An 18,767-nucleotide genomic window follows, 5' to 3' on the forward strand; every position below is an offset into this window, starting at 1 on the left:
ATAAATGTTTACAAAAATTTTTTTTCTAAAAGGAAGTGAGAGTGGGCGCTATTATTCCAGAAGTAATTTTGAATCCATTCTCATTTATTCTTTTTAAGATTTTATTTTTAAGTGATCTCTGTACCCAACACGGGGCTCGTACTTGCTACCCCAAGATCAAGAGCCACATGCTCTATGGACTGAGCCAGCCAGGCACCCATGAATCCACTCTATTAATGGAACGTAGTGAACCAATTTCCAGCCTGGGTACTCTGACTCGTTAGGCACATTTCATACACAAGTGTACTTATGTCTTGATCCCAGTGAGGCTGGAAAGTGTCGGCCAAGGACAAAGTGAACTATCTCGTTTTGAGTTTTTCTGTTTGCACCACAGGTATTCTCCTTTCCTGGCAAGCAGGGTCCTTCCCGGTGGGGTAGTTGTTAACTACTTGGAGATCCCAGAGCCTTCTCCCTCCTGGCCTCATTCCTCTGTCAACTCTCTACCCCATTGCTTCCCCTGGAGCTTGGATTCCCAAGCGTCCTGGAAAAGCCACCTTCTCCCCTTCTCCTCACTTCTCCTGGTCTGAATCCTGCCCGTCCAAACAGTTTCCTTTTCTACCCCGGCCAACCTAGACGAAGAGATGAGTTCATTTCAATTCACGCAGCACCTGTCCTGATCTGGATCAGGGGAGACCTTTCTGGAAATGGATCAAGGCAGTGCTCGCGGGGTCAGGTCTCAGAGGGGCGTACGGATTCCACGTAGTAATTCACGTAGTAATTCACATAGTGATTCATTCCACGTGCTCCAGCCGGAAGCGGTGCTTGCCCGAAACCACTCCACCGTGGTGCTCCAAATGTGGTCCCAGGCCAGCAGCGTCAGCAGCACCTGTAAACTTGTCATAAAAGCAAATTCTCGGTCCCCGCCCCCGACTTACTAAATCAGAGACTCTGGGGCTGCCGGCCAACAGTGAGCGTTTGCACAACCCCCCCGCCCCCCGAGTGATTTTCGCACTTGCTGAGAAACGCTGAGGTTTGAGAGCCACTGGCCTAAGGTACTGGTCCCCCTCCTGACTGGGTATTCCGGGGGCCTGTGAAATCCCGACATCCAGGTAGGGGATGACGGCATCCGGGACAAAAGTGGCAGTGACGGAGGGGATCAGCGGGGGTCAGACATGGGATGTATTTTTGTGGCGGAACCAGTAGAATTCGCTGACGAGCTGGAGGAGAATCGAAGAATTAGAATCACCTGGGGAGCTTTGAAAACTGCCCGGCCGACCCCCCTTCCGCCCCGATCCTAGGCATTGCGGTGTTTCTTAGAAGCTTTCCAGACCTTTTCCAACGTGCAGCCAAGAGTGAGCAGGAACCTCGAAAAGCATTTCTCCAAAGTGCGATGTGCACGGGGACCACCCGGGGATCCCGTTAAATGTCGGCAGGTGGTGTTGGAGCCCGAGAGTCCCCACTTCGAGCAAGCACCCACATGGTGCAGGTGTTGCTGGGGCCGCTGGCCCGCGGACCGCGCTTGGAGCACTTCAAGCAGGATCCCGGCTCCGTCGGAGGCTCGTCGACCTGCCAGCTTCCCCTTGTCTCCTACCCTGCACCCAGTCAAAAGGTGAGTCCTGTCAACACTGCCTTGCGATATCCAGAGACTCACTACTTCTCACCTCCACTGTGCTAGCCCTCCACCGCTCTAAGGGCAAGTAACCACTGGGCTTCCCTACTGGTGACTGTTTTCTGTGCAGTAGCCAGAATAACCATCTGAAACCTTGGCCCAGATCGCACTGTCACTCTGCTTAATTATGATCGCCGGTCTGACATAATCTGCAACACCTGTCCCATCTCTCTGACTTCACTCCCTACCCCTCCGTCTCTCCCACATCTCTCCAGCTATGCCAACCAGAACCACAAGCACGTTCCTGCCACAGGGCCTTTGCACGTGCTCTTGTCCCTTGAAAGCTCTTCTCTATCTGCATCACTCGCTCTCCACTTGATTCAGGTCTCTGCTCCGCTGGCCCCTCAACCATCCTATTTAGCCGTCACCCCCTGCCACCCTCCACCTTCTTTCACTCTCCTCCCCCTGCGGTCATGATCCCTTATTGCATAACAGATTATCCCCAAACTTGATGGCTTACAGCAGTGGTAATGATTTATCATCTCACTTGGTTTCCGTGGGCCACAGATTCAGAAAGGGCACAGGGCGGATTGGCTTCTCTCTCTCCACACTGATTGGGACCTCAGCTGGAAGGCAAAAAGGCTGAGGCCTGAGATCACCTGAAGGCCTCTCGCTCACAGGCTGGCTGTCACCTGGAACCCTCAGCATGGCCTCTCCGTGTGGCCCGAGTTTCCTCCCAGCGTGGTAGCCGGATTCTAAGGGCCAGTGTCCCAGGACGTCGAAAGAGGGCCAGGCAGAATCTGTATCCTTGGAAACCACATCACACGGCTTTACCTCATTCTGTTAGATGTGGGCTCTCAGTCCAGCCCACATTCGAGGGCAGGTGAATAGACTTCACTTCACACCTATTTTAAAAGGCCCACACTCGCCCTTACCTGGCCGTGTCTTTCCTGGGAACCGTATCACTTCCTGATGTGCTACGTTTCAATTTCTGGGCGTGTGTGTGTTGTTGTTCTTTCCAGTCCGAACGTCAGCACCTTGTTGGCCTCGATCACTCCCCCACCCCCTTTGCTCACGACCAGGCATGACAAAGAGCAGGTGCCCGATATCTGTTTTCTGCCGGAGTCCGTTACCGTAAGGGAACGCCTGTGGGATTTGGGAAGCAGTCCTGCTGTTTTCTGGAAACCTAAGAAGCCGCATGAGTGGAAAACAGTCTGCTAATGGGGAAGAGGCTCAAAGAGGCTCACGAGTGGCTGAGATGTCCCTTGTCGTCCACCTTCGGGAAGGACTCCCGCTGTGCCGTTCACGGTCCTGCCTTCCCAGACAGGCTGCTTGCTCCCAAAGGGGAAGGGCCATGTCTGTGTCTTAGTTGCTCAGTGTCCCGCTCCAGAGGCAGCGTCCTTAAAACTCAGCGGCTACCTAACTGACACCACAAGTGGTGGAAGGGTAGTAGCAGCTACCTTTTAAAACGAGGACCCAGAGTGAAAAGCAGCCAAGAGTCCGGGTACGGAAAACAATTTATACTAGGGGCTCCTGGCTGGCTTAGTCAATAACACATGGGACTCCTATTTTATTTTATTTTATTTTATTTTATTTTATTTTATTTTATTTTATTTTATTTTATTTTATTTTATTTATCTTATTGGGGGGGAGGGAGCACGTGTGCGTGCACTCCCCTGGGGAGGGGCAGAGAGGAAGGGAAAGAAAGGATCCCGAGAAGCCTCCTCGGATGTCAGCGCAGAGCCCCCCACGGGGCTTTCACCCCCCAGCCGTGAGACTGTGACCTGAGCCGAAACCAAGAGTCGGACGCTGAACCAGCTGAGCCACCCAGGTGCCCGAGCATGGGACTCTTGATCTCGGGGTCGTGAGTTCAAGCCCCACGTTGGGTTCAGAGTTTACTTCCAAACAAAAAGCAGGAGTCTGGTATGCCGCTGGGAACTCAGTACAGATCTGTAGAGTGATTGGGTCCCCGTCACCAGGTTATGCCTTCACGTTATATACTGTTTTGAGATAAATAACGGACGTGTATGATTTGGAGGTAAATAAATGCACCATTTGGTCATAGGCTGCCAGCTCCTGAGAATCCACACCCGGACTAAAGCAGAGGAAGGCCCATCACCTAGAAGTACTCGGAGACTGAAGTGCCTCCTGTTGGGTGAGTCTGCTTTACTGTGTTAACACAGGGCAGCTGAGGTAGCATTTTTAGAATTTTGTGCAGGGACGGAAACCGGTTGGAGCTTGAGAGTTCCTGTCGTTGCAGATCCTTCGGTCACTTTGTCCGCCGGCACGGGTGTTTCTCTTTCTTCGTATGATGATCAGGGATCTAGGCGTATCCGAAAGGCTAGGGAGGCACCGTTTGTTCCCAGCGGAATGGCAGGCTTTGCAGCGCTTGTTGCGTATGGACCATATCAATTGAAGAGCAGGGGAGGTACTAGACGTGCGCGTGGCAGCCCAAGGCTTTGTCGTGGGAGCAATGACTCTGGGTACGGGCTATTCCATGTGTAAGGAATTCTGGGCAAAACCTAAACCTTGGAAAAAGAGAAGCTGCCATGGGGCGCCTGGGTGGCTCAGTCGGTTAGGCGTCCGACTTCCGCTCAGGTCATGATCTCACGGTTTGTGGGTTCGAGCCCCCGCGTTGGGCTCTGTGCCGACCGCTCAGAGCCTGGAGCCTGCTTCGGATTCTGTGTCTCCCTCGCTCTCTGCCCCTCCCCCGCTCATGCTCGGTTTCTCTCTCTCTCTTTCTCAAAAATAAACATTCCAAAAAAAAACATTTAAAAAGAAAAAGAGAAGCCATCCTGGTGTTTGTTGGTGGTGGTGCTTGCTCTGTACATCCCATGTTGAGTTTATATGTTGAAAATAAATGGCTTGAATGGGTCAGACAACAACGTGGGAATTTAAATATTGTCTTCCTTTCTTGCAGGCTCCATTTGCCTGGTAACCAAATTACTAATGACTAGTTAGCCGGGTCATTCCGGGGAGTCACATTAGCCCAAAGGAAACACGTCACTTATAAACGTATTCGTTAGTGGTAAAACGTGCATCTTCTTAAAGTCTTCTGACGAAATGAGTGGCAAAGAGAACAACTTGGCAATCCCGAACTCCTCCCAGTGGCTGCAGATTGTCACGTGCTTTGGATGTTCTGTAGGAATCCTGTGTAATTTAACTTCTTTCTGCCTGTCTTGCAGACTGGTCGAGTACTTCAGTTTCTAGGGCTCTTAGACCCCTTTCAGAGCAATGCATAGAATATGCTTGCCCACAACTGAACGTGTGTGTGTGTGTTTAAACCAAACCTAAAAACCTGATGACAGCTGCTTAGAAGTAGTATTTATTTCAGGATCATGTGTACACCTGAGAATAACTTAAGTATGGGTCCCAGTTTAGCTTTTTTATAACTGCAGAATTATATTTATGCTGCTGTTGTATTAGAATAATTTTTAAATGTCATCTGGAAATGGGAATGTGTATTTTAAGGACTAACGCAAAGGTAAATGGAAAACACTTTTTAAATGTATGAAATTTGTTTGTGTTTCTTTGTAGGAAGCATAGATGTGAACCAATTACCTATAATCGAAGTGATTAGTGATTTGTCAGCAAGGTGGTTTGGTCAGACATTATACACAAACTTTGGTATATTTCAGAATGCTTTATTGCACTTGTGGAATTTTCTTGTCTGACCTGAATTTACATTCCGTGGTGATAACATGGTAAATGTAGTGTTATTAAAGTAAGTGAACACACACACAGACACACACACACACAATTTGTGCAAGGACGAAGGACATTTATGTCCGTGTGATTCTCTGAGGATGGCCCCTGGGGTTGGGCAATAGATTGCTCCTGTCTTCCAGCAAGGTTTGTTCCATGACCACTCTGCTTTCCTTGGAGAACTCCCTCCCCACCTGGACCATGGGGAGACTGCCAATCAAGGTGTCTTATTGTGTCTCCCCCACCCATTCACCCAGAGATCAGCCAATTAGAGAGCTCTATTCCAGTCTCCTACCAACAGTGCCTCCCTGATTGGTTCAGAGATGAGCAAGGGCTCACACTGAGCCTATCAGAGCACACCTTGGGACTCCTCTGCCAGAGTTAGCATGGAGAATAAATTTAGCCTTAAAGGTTAAGGAAAACTCCCGAAATTGGATGCCTTTAGGTCCAAGTTATCCTCCGCTTCAGCTCTGTCCCAGACATTAGATCTACTTAGTGGCCTTATCGCGAAGGCACAGAGATTTCTCTCCCTCCCCGTAATGGCCATCCTCACAATACCGATTCACATATACCCAGAAATTCAATTTGGGAAGAGAGATGGGCTGGCAATTGTAGGGGGAAAGAAAGTAGTGGCCTCCTAGCTTTATATTTAGAGTATTCTTTTAAAAAAAAAATGGAGGGGTGCCTGGCTGGCGCAGTCGGTGGAGACGTGACTCTTGATCTTGAGGTTGTGAGTTTGAGCCCCATGTTGGGTGTAGAGATTACTTAGAGTTAAAATCTTGGGGTGCCTGGTGACTCAGTCAGTTAAGCGTCCGACTTCGTCTGAGGTCATGATCTCACCGTTGGTGAGTTTGAGCGCCGTGGGGGGCTCTGGGCTGACAGCTCAGAACCTGGAGCCCACTTTGGATTCTGTGTCTCCCTCTCTCTCTGCCCCCTCCTCTGCTCTCCCTCTCTCTCTCTCTCTCTTTCAAATATAAACTTAAAAAAAAAAAAAAATTAAATGTAAAATCTTTAAAAAAAAAAAAAAAAAAAGGCAGAGGGGAGGGGAACTCTGGCTGCATATTGGTACCAACAGTGACCAGGTTTAAATTTGGATGCTGAATTCCTGGCACTGAAGGGTTTGACCCAGCCTTTCATGCTTACTCCTGTCTATTGCACAGTGATTCTATGCTAGTCATTGTGCTAAGCTCTGAGAACACAACCATGAGAAGACGTACCGTGCTGGGGAGGAACAGCAGAACATCAGAATTCGGCTCCCCCTGGCCATTCGCTATGAGAACTATTTTCTAAACGCACTTACCCAGAGCCCCCGGCTGTGTAGCCTCAAGCCTGACAGACCCATTTTCTTCCTCAGTGTACTTGAAATTCGATAAATTCCAGAAAATATTCTCAGATTTGTCTCCCACCCTGGCTACCTGGTCACTGAACTTGAAACAAGTTGAACTTTCCAAGTTTGGTTTTATTTTGTGGGGGTCATTTGTTTTTTATTTCAAAATAAATTGATCACAGAGGTTACCCAGATTCCAGAGTTGTTAAAAAAGTGGGCAAAAAGGTTTGAACTATGGGCTACGTGGGCGGCTCTGTCGGTGGAGCGTCTGACTCTTGATCTCCGCTCAGGTCACGCTCTACCGGTTCATGGGATTGAGCCCCTGCATGGTATTAGCATGGAGCCCACTTGGGATTTTCCCTCTCCCTCTCTCTCTCTGTCTCTCTCTCTCTCTCTCTGCGCCCCTCCCCTGCTCTCTCACTCTGTCTCCAAAACAAAAAACAAAAAACAAAAAAAATGAACTTAAAAAAAAATGTTTTTGGGGCGCCTGGGTGGCGCAGTCAGTTAAGCGTCCGACTTCAGCCAGGTCACGATCTCGCGGTCCGTGAGTTCGAGCCCCGCGTCGGGCTCTGGGCTGATGGCTCAGAGCCTGGAGCCTGTTTCCGATTCTGTGTCTCCCTCTCTCTCTGCCCCTCCCCCGTTCATGCTCTGTCTCTCTCTATCCCAAAAATAAATAAGCGTTGGAAAAAAAAAAATGTTTTTAAAAACTCAATCCAAAAGAAAGCAAGAAAAAATAAAAAGATAATAGCAAACAAAGAGCTAGATGGCAGACTTAATTTCAACCATAGAAAAAAATCACTGTAAGTATAAATGTGTAAATGACCTAAACATTCCGATTCAACAACCGGAGCTTGTCGGGCTGCATAAAAAGGCAAGAGCCAGGCCACCTGGGTGGGTCAGTCAGTTGCGTGTCAGTTGAGTCCTGGGATCCAGCCCCCCCTTGGGCTCCCCGGCCGAGCATGGAGCCTGCTCGGGATGCTCTTTCTCTCTCTTTCGATGCTCCTCTCTAAGAAAAAAAAAAAAAAAAAGACAGGGGCCAAAAAACCAACTTTAAATATAAAGACACAGATTAGAGGGGCGCCTGGGTAGCTCAGTCAGTTAAGCCTCCGACTCGATTTCAGCTCAGGTCATGATTTCACAGGATTCTCTCTCTCCCTCTCTCTCTGCCTCTCCCCGCCCCCCCCCCATCTCAAAAATATATAAACATTAAAAAAAAAAAAAACCGACACCTAAGATTCTTTTGAGGACCTACTGTGTGCCAGGCTATTCCCATTTACTTTATTGTTTTGAGAGGGCACTCTGCTTCTGTCCCCCCACCTTTTTTTTTCCTTTTTTTTTGAGAGAAAGAGAGAGAGAGCACGCATGCACAAGCAGGGGGCAGGGGCAGAGGGAGAGAGAATCTTAAGCAGGCTCCACACTCAGCGCAGGGCCTGACAAGGGGTTCAACCCCACAACGGCGAGATTATGACCTGAGCCAAAGTCGGGTCGAATGCTCAGCTGACTGAGCCACCCAGGCGCCCCACTTCTGTCTCACTTTAGAGCCGATCATAAAAGGGACTGTGAATGCGGGGTGGGGGGGGACCTCAAGTTCCGATCATCACAAATTCTGGATATCTTCCCTTACACACGTTTTTCACTCTTCCTGCCTAGTTAGGGGGCCGAAAATGGAGAACAGAGTAACTGGTTCGTCTCCCGTGTTTCCCTGGCTCATAGGATCGCTTTATTTCACTATTTTAGCCCCAGAGGCTGGGCGCTGCGTTACGATAAAGTTTTCTTAACGGAGATGGAAATAGAGTCGCATAACGTTCTTATGCCTCGTGAAATAGCCTTTTTTTTTTTTTTTTATTGTTTCTCAGCCATTAGCCGGAATAAAGTGTTGCACCTTGCTGTGTGTGTGTGCACTGCGTGTAAACTGAACACCGTACCCCTCCCTTTCAAAGATTTTCAACCGCCTCCACACCCCCACCCCACCCCCACCCAGCTTAACATGTTTCCTTCTATTGTGAAGAGAAAATTCCGTGCATGCAGAAGCTGAGGCTCATGAATTTTTTTTCTCCTCAAGGTGCTTACCTAAGATGAGCTTTGCGATTGGAATGCAAAGGGGCATCAAACAGAATCTCAATCGCATTAGAGAAGATAAGCAGTTATCAGATGGCTTGACTGATTGGCTGGTTAAGGATTTTGCTAAGGAAGCCACTTTCGGTATTGCATTCGAGGGGCTTAAGCTGGAGGTGGCCTGGTAAAGTCCTGTCACTAACTTGCTTTTTGGTAATATCACTTTTTTTTTTCCTATCTGTTGCTGCCAACCCAGGTTGTGATTTTCCAAATAAAAAGTCTGGAAGATCTCCCTACTTTCCTGCCCACCGAGGCAGTCCCCTAATCAGTGGGGTCATCCCCCCCGCAATCAAACTCATCGGTCTTCTTCTAAAACGAGGGTGTGGAAATAAGGCTGTTTGGGGCTCCCTGCCAAGATGCGCGCAAGGAAAGTTCCAAGCCCAGTTGAGAGCCACCCGTGGAAATTCTGAGATTCGAAAACCAAAGTGCACAACCGCCTCCAAAGCAGACTGATCACTTCGAATCCATTTCTTTTCTTTCTGCCTAAAGACATTCTCAGCATCTGAAGAAGCCCATTCAGCGGGCAAGAGGTGATAATGATCATCCTCCTGAAAATGACAAGGATTTAAAAAGCCAGATGCCAACCCAGGGAGACTAGGGCTTAACAGGGCTTTGGGCTGAGGGACCCAGAGAAGTTTCCCATCTGCAGTGCGTCACTTGAAGGGAAATCCTGACTCCAATTATAAAGCAAAGACAAAATCCCTTGAATCCTTTCAATACATCCATCTTCCCCAGCCAAATTGTGTTCTTTTTCCTCCCCACACCCTACGCCCTCCCGCATTTCCATAAACAATATGACTATCGGCTGAGCCCCTTGGTCAGCAAATAAAGGCAGAGGGCTAAGTAAATTTGCTTCCCAGCAATTATTTTTGTGAGGTCACGGAGTTAAGCATTAAAAGAACACGACTGCGGCTGGGGGTATTCAGTAACTGTATGATTTGTGCTCAAAACTGACAAAAGGGCTCGGCCAGTCTTTTACTTCCATACCCACAGAAATCATTGACCAGAGGGCTTTGTTCCCTAAATTCATCTAAGAGGAATCTTTCACATGAACGCCCCTGCATGACAGCTAATCCCTCCTGCACTCTGCTTGCCAAAGAAAGTCCGTTTGGTTAGTCGGTCTGAGTCTACACCTGCAAATTATCAGGGTAATTATGATCTTTAAAAAAAAAATGGAAGAAAGTAAAAGAAAAGACAAAGGTGGGGGGCGGGCTGGGGAGAAAAAGGAAAATCCACCAAGATCTTTAGTCTCCGGAGTAGGAATTAGCCAGCTTTGTCTGTAATGGGGCAGAGAGGGAGTATTTTCTTTTTTTTTTTTTTTAATTTTTTTTAACGTTTATTTATTTTTGAGACAGAGAGAGACAGAGCATGAACAGGGGAGGGTCAGAGAGAGAGGGAGACACAGAATCCGAAGCAGGCTCCAGGCTCCGAGCCGTCAGCACAGAGCCCGACGCGGGGCTCGAACTCACGGACCGCGAGATCGTGACCTGAGCCGAAGTCGGCTGCTCAACCGACTGAGCCACCCAGGCGCCCCGAGAGGGAGTATTTTCAGCTTTGAGGGTCATACACAGGGTTTGTGTGGCGAGATCAGTAACTCTGCCTTGTGGCGCGAAAGCAGCCAGATAATACTGAATGACGGTCGCACAGGGTTCCGAGACAACTTTATTTATAGTCACCAGAATTTGAGTTGATACAGTTTGCATGTGTCATAAAAATCTTCTTCTTTTGATTGTTTCTCAACCATCTAAAATGTAAAAATTGTTGCAGGTTGGGCCCAGGGGCTGTAGTTGATCTAGAACAGCCAGGCTTGGAAACCCCTTTTGGTCTTGGTGATGTGAATCATTTTTGGGGGGTCTCACTACACTCACAGGGAAGCGTGGACCCTTGACGACACGGCTGGACAGTGGTTTCTGGATTTGAATATGCTCTTCAAAATGTAATGAGGGACTCCAGGGATTGAAGCGGGCTATCAGTGCCACGGGCTTTTAATTGCAGATTAATCCATCTAAATCTTGGGAAGCTTAGCGTTCTGGTCGTGCGGAGAAAACTCTCACCCAAGTGTCTTCCTGTAAACCCCGTTTCTCAACTTCAGCACTACTGACCGGTTGGACCAAGTAACTCCTCTGTGGGGGCATCGCTGGCCTCTGCCCTCAGTTGGTTAAGCGTCCAACTCTGGATCTCGGCTCAGGTCATGTCTCACGGTTCGTGGGTTCGAGCCCCGCGTCGGGCTCTGTGCTTGCACTGACAGTTTGGAGGCTGCTTGGGATTCTCTCTCTCTCTCCCTCTCTCTCTGCCCCTCCCCTGCCCTTGCTTGCCCATGCTCTCTCTCCCTCTGAAAATAAATAAACTGAAAAAAAAAGTCTCTAGGGACACGGGGGTGGCTCAGCCGGTTGAGCACCTGACTTCAGCTCAGGCGACCGTCTCACAGCTTGCGGGTTCGAGCCCCGCGTCGGGCTCTGTGCTGACGGCTCGGAGCCTGGAACCTGCTTCGGATTCTGGGTCTCCCTCTCTCTGCTCCTCCCCTGCTCATGCTCTGTCTCTTTCTCCTTTAAAAATAAATAAACATTAAAAAAAGTTTAAAAAAATATATACATATGTCTCTAAAAAAATGTATTTAAAAAAATTTTTTAAACGTTTATTTATTTTTGAGACAGAAAGAGACAGAGCATGAACGGGGGAGGGGCAGAGAGAGAGGGAGACACAGAATCGGAAGCAGGCTCCAGGCTCCGAGCCGTCAGCCCAGAGCCCGACGCGGGGCTCGAACTCACGGACCGCGAGATGGTGACCTGAGTCGAAGTCGGACGCTTAACCGGCTGAGCCACCCAGGCGCCCCTAAAAAATGTATTTTAAAAGAAGTCTGTAAACATAGCCAAGGGCCCCTGGCTCTAAGTCAGCTGTGTCAATAGAACTTTCTGTGATGATAGAAATGTGCTCTTACCCAGGCTACCTAGTACCACTGAGTGCTTGAGTACTCAGTACTTGTGTGTACCGAGTACTTGAAATGTGCTAGTGTGCCTGGGGAGCCAAATCTCTACTTTTATTTAATTTTAATTCCTTGAAAGTTAAATTTGAGTAGCCACTAATGGCTACCAGATTAGATGGTGCTGCTCTAACCTCAGGACCATTACCGACCCCCCCCACCCACCCACCCCCAGCACCCTCCCCATCACTGTGTAGGTCACGAGAGGAAGCACAGCTTTGTGCCTGCAGCAGGGACTCAAGTCAGACATGGAATCTGAGGCTCATTCATTTATTTAGTTAACGAATTTATTGAGCACCTACTGCATGCCTCGGGATAGACATAGAGATGAATGGGAGGAATAAAATCCCTTCGGGGACCTGCATTCTCCCGTTGAGAACAGACCAAAACATAAAGGTAAATAAAGTAAACGAAAGCCATGATCCGGGCTCTGTGCAATAGAAAAAGCGGGGTTGGGAGAGGTTCTCCTTTAGATCAGATATCCAGCGATGGCTCTCCAAAGTGCCACTTAAATGAACTTTGCAATGTGGATTGCCTAACACAGTGCACGCTGCCTGGAACAGAACAAAGACTTAGTGAATGTGACCCACTTTGCCTTTTAAAAGCCAGCACTCCTTGACCTTGTAAGACATTTCCTATGAGGCAGGTACCCTCGTAATCGTTATAACAAGGTTGTGTCTATTATCCCCATTTTACAGATGAAGAAAACTGAGTCCCATTAACTTGTTCAACACTACACATCTATGTTATGAGAACGCTAGGATTAGAACCCAGACAACCAAAGTAGAACCCAATCAGTGCCTGCTGGTACGTGAATGTGAGCAGCACGTTTGAATTTTCCAGAGCCCAAATATACTAGCATCAGTTTTTAAATATGCCTCACAAATTAGAGATAGGGAGGTAACAAGATGTGCCTTCCTGTCCTGGAGAAGAAGGACTTCTGCAGTCTTCACCTCTTGATGGAAATCTCCTGGCCACTGAGAATTCTTCAGTAACAAATTGTAACTTGTCTTGAATGTGTAGAAATCTCTGGTGTTTAGATACAATGGAAAACATCGCTTTTGCTTCATGATTCCTGAAATACGAGAAGCTGGGTCAGCTGGGAGACTCACAGATGCAAACAACTGAGAAACTTTACCTCAAAGTTTCCCCTGCCCTGACACCTTCACCATCACGCGGAGGCTGCCTCATCTGACCGCATTCACGCCAACGTGACCTTCAAAAGGCAGTGGATTCCCATCATTCCAGAATTGCATATTTTAGCTGCCCACGAAAGCTTATTTCCAACCCCAAAATCAATACTCTGGGTATTTTCTCAGTCATTTGCAGACCTATGCAGAGAGCAGTGCCGGGTACACATTGCAATTTCTTTTTTCTTTAACATTTAAAAAAATATTTATTTATTGAGAGAGAGAGATAGAGAAAGCAAGCACAAGCAGGGGAGGGGCAGAGAGGGAGAGAGAGAATCCCAAGCAGGCTCCGTGCTCAGCTCAGAGCTCAAGGCGGAGCTCGATCTCACAAATCGTGAGACCACGACCTTAGCCGAAATCAAAGAGGACTCTCAACCGACTGAGCCAGCTAGGTGCCCCTAAAGAGTTTATTTATTTTATTTAATTTTTTTAATTTAATTTTTTATTTTTTAAAATTTACATCGAAATTAGTTAGCATCTAGTGCAACAATGGTTTCAGGAGTAGATTCCTTAGTGCCCCTGACCCATTTAGCCCATCCCCCCTCCCACAACCCCTCTACCCCTCTAGTAACCCTCTGTTTGTTCTCCATATTTTTGAGTCTCTTCTGTTTTGTCCCCCTCCCTGTTTTTATATTATTTTTGTTTCCCTTCCCTTCTGTTCATCTGTTTTGTCTCTTAAAGTCCTCATATGAGTGAAGTCATGTGACTTTTGTCTTTCTCGGACTAATTTCACTTAGCATAATACCCTCCGGTTCCATCCACGTAGTAGCAAATGGCAAGATTTCATTCTTTTCGATTGCCGAGTAATACTCCATTGTATATATATACCACATCTTCTTTATTCATTCATCCATCGATGGACATTTGGGCTCTTACCATACTTTGGCTATTGTTGATAGTGCTGCTGTAAACATGGGGGTGCATGTGCCCCTTCAAAACAGCACACCTGTATCCCTTGGATAAATACCTAGTAGTGCAATTGCTGAGTTGTAGGTAGTTCCATTTTCAGTTTTTTGAGGAACCTCCATATTGTTTTCCAGAGTGGCTGCACCAGTTGGCATTCCCACCAGCAGTGCAAAAGAGATCCCCTCTCTCCGCATCCTCGCCAACATCTGTTGTTGCCTCAGTTGTTAATGAGCCATTCTGATAGGTGTGAGGTGGTATCTCATTGTGGTTTTGATTTGTCTTTCCCTGATGATGAGTGATGTGGAGCATTTTTTCATGTGTCGGTTGGCCATCTGGATGTCTTCTTTGGAGAAGTGTCTGTTCATGTCTTTTGCCCATTTCTTCACTGGATTATTTGTTTTTTGGGTGTTGAGTTTGAGAAGTTCTTTATAGATTTTGGATACTCACCCTTTATCTGATCTGTCATTTTTAAGTAACCTCCACACCCAAGCCAGGGCTTGAACTCGCAACGCCGAGATCAAGAGTCGCACACATTGACTGAGCCAGCCAGGCACCCTCCACCCGTATCATTGCAATTTTTCACTTCAGCTCTCATGCTATACCCATGTCCTTTCCCCCACCTATTTGTTGCCATGTTTCGCATATCTTTGTGCTTTTTGTTGGTGACCTCGTTGCTTAGAATGGGCAGGGGAAGTTCTGACAGGTTCTGAAGCAGGGGAAGACTGGCATGTGCCTTAGGAGGCAAATCCTAGTGTTAATTAGGCTTCCTTCAGGCATGAGTTACAGTGATGTTGGCCATGAGCTCAACGTTAATGAATCACCATTGTATATTAAATAATGTGTCTTTGAACAGAGACACACGTGAAACAAGGATGTGTATTGATTGGTGGATGAAAATGTTGTGACCATAGGCTCGGAGGAGGAACCTAACTCTGTATTTGTTCTAACAGCAATGGTTCGGCATTTGAGAATTCGGTGTTCATGGCAACTTTATAGAACACGGCTACCTTGAATAAGGAGAATCAGCATGGGTAGCTAATTTGACAGGTGCCAGTCAGAATACACCCTGGATATAAACCCCCTGGGTGGTACCACCAGTTCACACAAGCGAACCCCTGCTCAGAGCCGGCCATAGCAAGCACTCACTATATGTCGGCAAGGCTTATCCTGCCGATCTTGTTTTCTCCTTTCGGGTGTGAATTTTTCTTTTTATTCTTTATCTACTTTGTATACAAGTCTTTTGTCAGATATCATAATATCTGTCTTGGGGCGCCTGGGTGGCTCAGCCTGTTGAGCATCCGACTTCAGCTCAGGTCATGATCTCCCGGTCTGTGAGTTCAAGCCCCGCGTCGGGCTCTGTGCTGACAGCTCGGAGCCTGGAGCCTGCTTGCGATTCTGTGTCTCCCTCTCTCTCTGCCCCTCCCCTGCTCATGCTCAGTCTGTCTCTCAACAATAAATAAATGTTAAAAAAAAAATTTCTTTTTAATAATATCTGTCTTGCCGCCTCACGGGACTGGGCAGATAAGATAATGAGCAGCAAAACGGTCTGCAAATGGGGGAACATAATTCAAATATTATTCACTAAGGGCGTAAAATCCTTCCTGTTGTGGTCACAGAAGCCGCCTCTCCTTGCTTTTCATAGACCAGTGCTGTGGAGCCACCCAGGCCGCCTGTGTTGGCTGCTATTAGTTAATCAGAGGGTTTTTGTCTGTCTTTCCTTCCCATGTCATTCCAATTTGCGACACACAGTCAACCACCATGTGTGTTTTTGGTTGTGACGCTGGCCTCGGAGGCCAAGAAGTGATGTGAAGCGGGTTTCCCTGATTTTGCAAACAATTGTGTGTGTTACGCCATCTTCTTCCAACACGAATTCGTGGCGAGAGACCTTGAAGACCTTCTCCCTTCTTTCTGAATTTGATTTCTCATTATTGTAATGTCTGTTTGTTACTTTATTCTTTTTAAAAATAATTTATTTCTTAATGTACATCCAAATTAGTTAGCATCTAGTGCAACAATGATTTCAGGAGTAGATTCCTTAGTGCCCCTTACATATTTAGCCCATCCCCTCTCCCACAGCCCCCTCCAGTAACCCTCTGTTCTCTGTATTTAAGAGTCTCTTAGGTTTTGTCCCCCGCCCTGTTTTTATATTATTTTTGCTTCCCTTCCTTTGTGTTCATCTGCTTTGTCTCTTAAAGTCCTCATATGAGTGAAGTCATATGATTTTTGTCCTTCTCTGACTAAATTCACTTAGCATAATACCCTCCGGTTCCATCCACGTAGTAGCAAATGGCAAGATTTCATTCTTTTCGATTGCCGAGTAATACCCCATTGTATATATATACCACATCTTCTTTCTCCATTCATCCATCGATGGACATTTGGGCTCTTTCCACACTTTGGCTATTGTTGATAGTACTGCTATAAACATGGGGGTGCATGTGTCCCTTCGAAACAGCACACCTGTATCTCTTGGATAAATACCTAGTAGTGCAATTGCTGCATCATAGAGTAGTTCTATTTTTAATCTTTCAGAAACTTCCACACTGTTTTCCAGAGCGGCTGCACCAGTTTACATTCCCACCAACTATGCAAAAGAGATCCTCTTCCTCCCCATCCCCGCCAACATCTGTTGTCGCCTGAGTTGTTCATGTTAGCCATTCTGACGGGTGTGAGGTGGTATCTCATTGTGGTTTTGATTTGTCTTTCCCTGATGATGAGTGATGTGGAGCATTTTTTCATGTGTCGGTTGGCCATCTGGATGTCTTCTTTGGAGAAGTGTCTGTTCATGTCTTTTGCCCATTTCTTCGCTGGATTGTTTGGTTTTTGGGTGTTGAGTTTGAGAAGTTCTTTATAGATTTTGGATACTCACCCTTTATCTGATATGTCGTTTGCAAGTATCTTCTCCCATTCTGTCTGTTGCCTTTTAGTTTTGCCGATTGCTTCCTTCGCTGTGCAGAAGTTTTTTATTTTGATGAGGTCCCAGTAGTTCATTTTTGCTTTTGTTTCCCTTGCCTCCAGAGACACGTTGAGCAAGGAGTTGCTGTGGCCAAGATCAAAGAGGTTTTTGCCTGCTTTCTCCTCGAGGATTTTGATGGCTTCCTGTCTTAAATTTAGGTCTTTCATCCATTTTGAGTTTACTTTTGTGTCTGGTGTAAGAAAGGGGTTCAGGTTCATTCTTCTGCATGTCACTGTCCACTTTACCCAGCACCACTTGGTGAAGAGACTGTCTTTATTCCATTGGATGTTCTTTCCTGCTTTGTCAAAGATGAGTTGGCCATACGTCTGTGGGTCCATTTCTGGGTTCTCTATTCTGTTCCATTGATCTGAGTGTCTGTTTCTGTGCCATACGGTGTGAATTTTTAATACGTGTAAGATGGAGAGCAGAAAAATCCTTTAGGCTGTTCATCAGGTGCACCAGAATAGTATAACCTTGGCAGCCTAAATAATAAGAACAGCCAACACTTATTGGGTAGAAGAAATAGGTGCCAGCTATTCTTATAAGGGATTTACTTGAGTTTGCTTATCACCCTCCCAACTGTTCTGTAAGGCAAATTCTATTATCGTGCCCATTTTACGGATGAGGAAACTAAGGTCTCAGGAAACTAAGGGTACTGGCACCACCTCACACAACATGTAAGCCATTGAGCCAGGATGTGAATTCAGAGCCCATGCTCAGAACCATGAAATTGTTCTGCAGTCTACTCCCTGTGCCCTCTGTCTCCCTCCCTGTCGTGTCACCTTGTGCCTTCAGTGGGTGTCAAAGAGGAAGGAGCACATCTGTTCTTTGCCTCCAGTTAAACACTGCAAATTTGCCTTCCCAGAAGATCGATCCCGAGAGGCTGCCTTTCCAGAGGAGCTTCTGTAGAAAGAAAGGCTGTCGAATTTTGATGATATTCTTTTGTACCAAAAACCTGATCACATAGGACTGTCTATGCAAGTGTCCCCCAGTTCAGATGACCAAGGTGTCTTCGTTGTGCCTTAGCCCATGCATGCCTCTATGCCCAGAACCCCCCTGGGACTTGTCACCGTCTTAGATTATTAATTGATCAACTCCCAGGATTTCTTGAACACTATTTATTAAGTGCCTACTGTGTGCCAGGCACTATTCTAGGCTCGAACGGTGAACAAAACAGACACACCACTGGCATTCACAGCGTCTAACAAGAGAGGCAAAATTTTAACAAGAACTTACAGAAATCACTTAATTTTGCTTTGGAGCACTGCCATGATGGAGACACCCAGGACTGAAGGGCAGGGAGAAGGCCGATGTGGCTGTCACATGAGAAAAATGGCACCAGAGTACAGAGAGTGAGGCTCAGATGTGAGTTGGGGCCACGATTCAGGGGGTCTGGGGGGCAGCAGAGAATGGGGACTTTCTCCTGACACAACTGAGAGTAATGGAAAGTGGGGATTGTTTCTGCCAACGCTATTTTTTTTTAATCAAGATGTAATTCAAGGGTGTCTGGCTAGCTCAGTCAGTAGAGCAAGCAACTCTTTTTAAAAAAAATTTTTATTAAAAATGTGTATTTATTTTTTTTTAATTTTTTTTTCAACGTTTATTTATTTTTGGGACAGAGAGAGACAGAGCATGAACGGGGGAGGGGCAGAGAGAGAGGGAGACACAGAATCGGAAACAGGCTCCAGGCTCCGAGCCGTCAGCCCAGAGCCCGACGCGGGGCTCGAACTCGCGGACCGCGAGATCATGACCTGGCTGAAGTCGGACGCTTAACCGACTGCGCCACCCAGGCGCCCCTAAAAATGTTTATTTTTGAGAGAGACAGAGACAGAGCATGAGCCAGGGAGGGGCAGAGAGAGGGGGAGACACGGAATCCAAAGCAGGCTTCAGGCTCTGAGCTGTCAGCGCGGAGCCCGATGCAGGGCTCAAACCCACAAACTGTGAGATCGTGACCTGAACTGAAATTGGACGTTTAACCAACTGAACCACCCAGGCGCCCC

General features: G+C 47.1%; 1 protein-coding gene across 1 annotated transcript; it reads left to right on the forward strand.

Moving 5' to 3' along the window:
• The first annotated feature begins 1,402 nt into the window (after positions 1-1,402).
• LOC115509830 lies at positions 1,403-4,798 on the forward strand. Its single transcript, XM_030309093.1, is given in 5 exon segments — positions 1,403-1,588; positions 2,084-2,115; positions 3,772-4,023; positions 4,025-4,150; positions 4,774-4,798. Coding segments are annotated over 5 exon segments (621 nt in total).
• Positions 4,799-18,767: the final 13,969 nt, after the last annotated feature.

This window comes from Lynx canadensis, chromosome A3, assembly GCF_007474595.2.
Source record: "Lynx canadensis isolate LIC74 chromosome A3, mLynCan4.pri.v2, whole genome shotgun sequence".
Taxonomy (NCBI): domain Eukaryota; kingdom Metazoa; phylum Chordata; class Mammalia; order Carnivora; family Felidae; genus Lynx; species Lynx canadensis.